The sequence below is a fragment of the Chenopodium quinoa genome, unplaced genomic scaffold, assembly GCF_001683475.1.
Source record: "Chenopodium quinoa cultivar QQ74 unplaced genomic scaffold, ASM168347v1, whole genome shotgun sequence".
NCBI classification, from domain to species: domain Eukaryota; kingdom Viridiplantae; phylum Streptophyta; class Magnoliopsida; order Caryophyllales; family Amaranthaceae; genus Chenopodium; species Chenopodium quinoa.
Window position 1 is genome coordinate 64548 of NW_018743575.1, and position 6697 is coordinate 71244.

General features: G+C 33.5%; 1 protein-coding gene across 1 annotated transcript; it reads right to left on the reverse strand.

The window, feature by feature from the left end:
• Window positions 1-304: 304 nt before the first annotated feature.
• LOC110682632 lies at window positions 305-4710 on the reverse strand. Its single transcript, XM_021858967.1, has 3 exons — window positions 4669-4710; window positions 1643-1982; window positions 305-529 (listed from the first exon to the last, which is right to left on the reverse strand). The coding sequence occupies exons 2-3, from the start codon at window positions 1979-1981 to the stop codon at window positions 305-307; spliced, it is 564 nt and encodes a 187-aa protein (XP_021714659.1). The 5' UTR covers window position 1982; window positions 4669-4710.
• Between the last annotated feature and the right edge of the window lie 1987 nt (window positions 4711-6697).

Sequence of the window (6697 nt, forward strand, 5' to 3'; positions counted from 1 at the left end):
CTTCCGCTTTAGACCATGCACTAGCCATAGTCCCGAGATTAACATTGATATTTTCAAATATCTTCCCAAAATTGTTGGAAACATCATGGAGGGAGGCCACCAAATCATCATCATCATTCCTACACAAACTCTTCAAATTTACCTTGTTCTTTCCTTTCACCTTAGCCTCCTTCGCCTTTATAGAGCGTTTTCCAAATTGAGTAGTAGAATCACTTGCAGAAGAATGAATTGTAGAAGCCTTCACTTTTGCCATTTTTGAAGGAGTTATATGATCATCCTCTATCTTCACGGGGCGTTTTCCGGATTAACTTGTAGAAGAATAAGTGTCCGAATTAGTAGAATTCACATCATCTTCTTCATCACTCTCGACAATGAATGGTTGCTTATCAATCTCTTGATCAATACCTTCTATGGCATCAGCGAATGACTCACTTACATCTCCGGTAGCTTTGTCTTTTGCGTATATTTCTGCTAGAGTTTTATAATGGATGAATGGAACTCCAAACAACCCCTTAGCTTTCTTATGAGTTTGCCATATAAGAGAATGTACATGAAATTCAGAACTGAACTAGGCAACTGATAAACTTGCAAAAACAGCTAATAATTAGGCAACATACTAATAATATGTACAATATATTAGTGCATGCAAAATAGTCAAATTATAGTTAATAATCTATACAATATATTATGGTTAATAATTAAATTATAGTTAATAATCTGTACAGTACTTTTTAGGGTCTTTCTGAACTAGTCCTCTATCCAAATTGATGTACAATATTACTACTTACATTGAAGAGCGTATACTCTTAAAATGCTCTAGGCTGAGCAATATCTACCAACACCAGACAAACTATAGTGGAGTAAACAAAAATAGGGGATGTTTTAGTCAGTCATGTCAAAGGGGCAATCTGTCTCAACATCGGCTAACTAGTTTAAACCAGAAGTCATCATAGAATGTAAGAGAACCAAGCGTCTGATTAATTCCAATAGTAAACATGCCTTCAAGATCTTGGTCATATGATACAGGGGAGAAACCAGGGGTGTCTAGTATGGGCTGTCTGATAGTACATGTATATAGTAATGTAGGATGTTAAAGAAAATATTAGCTTAGTGTGTGACAGAGATCAAGTACTGTGTAAATGTTACTAAGCATGTAGAAATTTATACTTTAGTCACTGATTACTTGGCTTCCTAATCAAAAGTTTCTGGCTTTGTCACTAATTATTTATGTAGTCAAGGCATCTCACTATAACTAGTCAATAATTAGGGCAATATGGTCACGATCTCAAGAAGACATCAGCAACTAGGGTGTTTAATTAGTTAGATAACCTAAATTCCAATTTGTCTGGCTCAATTGAGCTTCTATGACCAATAATCCAATGTATACAAATGTGAGCACAGCTCTGTGCAGTTCAATGAGATGAACAAATGCAAGTCTTGATATAGGTAGCTGGACATATGAATGATATTGCCAGGTTTATTACAAGTAAAGAGTGTCATTAATTAACCTCATATAACTGAATAAAATTCAAAGAACAGTCTGATTTTACCAACAACAGTAAGTTTAGCAGTGGCAGTGAGTTAACAGCAATTTCAGAAGAAGAAAAAAATGAACAAAGAGGAATGAAATAGCAGTTCATACCTTCACCCATTCATCGTACACGGCCTTGTCTACTTGCAACAATTTCTTTTCAGCATCCCATCCAAATCCTGAGGTGGATAGCATTTCTGCAAATGCACTATATTTCTCCGACCAATGCTTGATCCTCGACTCAATGTGGGGAACCGCTCTCAAGCCACAATTAGGAAGTACACCATTGATCATCTCTTCCAACTTATTCATGTAACCATTCTTAAACCCATTCTCACATTTCCACTTCGGATCGCAACTCAACTCATGCAAATATCTTATTAGAACCGCATCTTCTTCATACGTCCAATACCTTTTATTTTTACCTCTTCCTCGATTGCTAGTCTCCATCCTAAACAAATTGTAGATTAGAAATTAGGCCAAAGTTAGAAAATGATCCTATAAAATATAATCAATTTTTCAAGTAATAAAATATAATTTATTGTTAGTTACACTAATTGAAAATTCTGCCGGGCAGTCAACCATTATGCACTTAAGACCATCTTGTTTGTAGGTAATAGTTTTGAAACCAGGAAATCATTAATTTAGATATGCAATCCAATATTCAAACTCACTAAAATCAATGACATGCGAGTAATTAAAAAGTATGCCAAAAATCAACAAGTTATTTCCACTCAAATTGTTGATACATAGATGACAACATCTTGCAAAGCCACTAGTCAAATAAAGAATCAAGACACGTCAGATCATTCCTGTAAGTTTCAACAAGTAGTAATATAACAATGTAATATCAGGGAATCATGAAGGTAGTATTATAAACCAGAAATCTGTGGCAAGTAATGTTGCATTTTGAAAACAAAACTGAAAAATACATGTACTAAAAATGATTGAATGTTTTGAATATACAACTGACAGTAACTTGGTGCTGCAGGACAGGCCTGATGAATATCAATGAATCAACTACAGCAGCAGCCTTGGCAGGGCAGCACTAGTTGCCCCTTACCAGACCACCTGCAGCAACAACCCCGGCAGGACATAGCAGAAGTAGCAGTAGCTCTAAATGAAAAAACAAACAGAAAATACACCTATATATATAATGTAATCGAAGGGAAAAAAAATCATACATTTTTTGCTATTGACCATGTCTACCTCTCGCCCTCCAATCATTAAACATATCTTGGGCTAATTTGTTTCTAAAATTGGTCCAATGATCCGAAGTAGCAACACTTGTAATAAATTCCCTTTCATCATCGGAATCACTTTCGGAATCATCATCGGATTCATTCAATTCATCTTCGTTTATATCATCCGTAGGCATGAATTTTCTAATTAGATTATGCAATAAGCAACAAGCCATCACGATATGTCCATGAGTTCTAATAGGAAAAAATGAAGGACTTCTAAGAATACTCCATCTTCCTTTAAGTAGGCCAAAACATCTCTTAATCACATTTCGCGCTCTAGCATGTTTCATGTTATAGAACTCCTCGGCACTTTTGGGTTGTCGATCCGTCCATTCTTTTAAATGGTATCTTTGACCTCTATATGGAGCAAGAAAGCCCTCACAATTCGTATATCCCGCATCAACCAAATAATAATTACCTTCAAAGTTATTAAAGAAAAGGATTACTACCTACCAAAACTAACAAAACTTATACACTCACAAAAGAATGAGCTTCACTTACCTCGAGGTACCCTAAAACCGTTTGGTCTAGAGAGAGCATTGCGAAGTACACACATATTATGGGCCGAACCTTCCCAACCAGGAAGAACATAAATAAATTGCATATTGGGTGCACAAACACCCAATACATTCATAGCAATTGTTCCTTTTCTTGTTCTATACTTTGGTCGTTCTTGTGAAGGCACATTTACGTTAATGTAAGTCCCATCTAATGCCCCTAAACAATTCTACAAAAATAGGAAAAATATTACTTACAAACAAGCAAAAATAAGAAAATCCTAGCAAAATTTAGGGGCTTAGAAAAGACCAATACCTTGAAAGATTTCCACCTTTCATCTTCACAATCATCCAATATGGGTGTGGGATTGTAAAGTAGTACTTCATGCAACTTGAGAAAAGCCCTTAAACAAAGGTGAATTGTCGGCTCACGGTTTCTCCACTTCTAAAGAAATATTGTCCAATAGACCTATTCTTCTTATGGTGAGCCAACGTGTATAAAAACATGGCTACGATCGCTTGAAGCGACATGTTTTTTGTTCCACTTAAACCCCCAATGTCTCTAAGCATCTCACAAATAATATTGAAAGTTCTTCTATTAATGCGAAGCTCACTCTTGCATTTCACATCACTCTCTCTATAAAGCCCTCTCAAAACTAACATTCGTAGCAATTTTTTGTTTTTTTTTATTTTCTTTTAATTGAACACCCCTTATTGAAACAACACACATCATATGCCACATCCAATACATCATCAAAATAATAATAACCATTGAAATAACTAGTTGTATTTGTTTAAGCTTTTTTTCCTTATGGAACGCATAAGTCGAGGCATTGTAGAAACCTTGAAAAATCAGTCCAAAAAATGTACAATAGTATCAATCTACACTTTCACAAACAACATCATTAACTAGCAAATAATTTCTCATTTCAGAGTATCCTTCTGGAACAGAGTATCCAGTTCACTACTCTAATGTTAATATTATACACATTATCGCCTATATTAGCAAGATTAAGAACATCATAAGCAGTAATTTCTAATCACAAGACTAGAACAGGCTACACACTTTCCATCAGAGTACTATGATTCAATTCATGATACCCAGAAATTTAATCTCACTGTATATATACTTGGTTAATATTTTCACAAATTCATTTGGAAGAAAATCGAAATTGATATCAACCACCCTAGAAATTGACATCATATTAACCCTAGATATTAAATGAGAGCAATGACAGGTAATTATAAAATCGAAATTATGGAAATTAAATAGCAATCCATGTATTTCGAGATATAAAATCAAAATACAAACAATCAGAATGAAAATATATACAAATTCAACACATAATCAAAATCTAGGGTTTTTTTTTTTTAAAAAAAAATGAGAGAAACAAACCTGAGATTGAGGATTCTTGTTGATTTAAAGTAGATAATTGAAAAAAAGTGAGCGAAATTTGGAGAATTGCTGTTTTCTTAAGAGAATTATCAGGAAATTTGTAGAAAAAATTTGGGAATTCTGATGAAAGTGTCGAAGGAGAGGAGAGAGGAGAGAGAAGAGTTTGGTTTTTTGTGTTAGAGCTCAGTAACGTAATTTGTTTCCCCAAGATTTACCCCGAAAACAGAAGGGTGGAAACAGTTACCATGAGGTAACGGCATTTGTTTCTTTACTCGTGAACCAAACGCATTGTAAGGGTAACGGTAAGCTGATTCCGTTTCCACCTCTTCCAAAAACCCATACCAAACACCCCCTTAAAGAGTTTTGATTATAATATATTGCTGAATATTGTCCCTATATACTACTTTTGTGGTTTTTATGAAGAGGGTTAAATTACTCATTAAAAAGAAGATTAACTAAAGAGTTTTTTTTAAAAAATAATTTTCAGATTATTATAAGTTATTTAAAGTGAGTTTAAGTTGCTGGAAATTATGTATTCAAGGGTAATTAATGTAGTTTTATTGTCCCTCTATGTAGGAGACCTTGTTCGGGAAATGTTCAGGTATATACAACTTTAAGAGCTTATTCGAGATATGTACGCGTACTCGAAATTTATTAAGCGTGTAGAATCATGTAGGGTTTATTTTGATTAATTCCAAGTTAGTATTATGCTAGGTAGTGGTTGGATTTGGTAAATTGATTTGGATGGTTGAATTAAATTGAAATGGGTTAATTGTTTATAAAGCACGATTGGTTGGAATGAATTATTTAATGGAATTGATAATGATGGAATATTGTTGTTGAACCGTACTTTTATTATTGGCATGATTGAGAGCATGTTTAATTAAACTAAATGTTTAATTGAGTTTGGATTATTGAAAGGGAATTTTATTATGGTTCATGTGATTTTTATTGATGGGAATTGAGGTATTTAAGTGTCTCAGTACACACGGATAATTTATATTGCGGTGCCTACGTGCATTTAAAGTGTTTTTATATCGAGGGATAGGATTTGTAGTACTTTATGCACTTAAGGTGTTTTTACGCCGAGGTAGTTGTAAAAAGGGTTCAACATTAAATTAAATGTGACCACTAATTATTCAAGAATTGAATTGGAATGTTTGATTACTTGAATGATTCATGTTGATTGATTGTGTTGTGGATTAAGATTCATCACTAAGTTTAAAATAGGTAAACAGCGTAAAGTAAAAGAGATTACGGACCAAAACTCTTGGAACGTATAAACCCCGAGTATGGACATATGGGGAGAGTTATGGGGTTTTATATTTAACCATAGCTTCTACTAGGAGTACAAGACGCTATTATTATTGTTGTTATTGTTGTTATTACTATTATTGTTGTTATTGTTATAGTTGTTATTATTATTATTGTTGTTATTGTTATTATTGTTGTTATTATTATTCATATTATTATTATTATTGTTATTATTATTCTTATTGTTATTGTTGTTATTATTGTTATAATTATTCTTATTGTTATTGTTGTTACTGTTGTTATTGTTATTATTGTTACTGTTGTTATTGTTATTATTGTTACTGTTGTTATTGTTGTTATTGTTGTTACTGTTGTTGTTGTTGTTGTTGTTGTTGTTGTTGTTGTTGTTGTTATTACTATTGTTATTGTTATTATTGTTATTGTTGTTGTTGTTGTTGTTGTTGTTGTTATGCGTAGGACGTTTGTCACTAATAAGTGACATTTATGCCTACTCGATTAGCTCCCTGGGTAGTGTACCCCAATTCTTAGGGGCAGTGATTTTGTTGGAAACCCGTTTGATGTGTAACCAAATTAGAAATAAAGTAATGAGTCCGTGTTGTGTCTATTGTTATATGTTGAACTCTAACGAAAGGTAGGTTTTGTTGTTATTGCTAGGATGTTATCATGTTAGTGTGTTTCCATGAACCCTTATGTAGTCAGCATTGCTGATTATTGTGTTTTGTGTGTGATTAACCTTGTCTTTTTATCTTGGCCC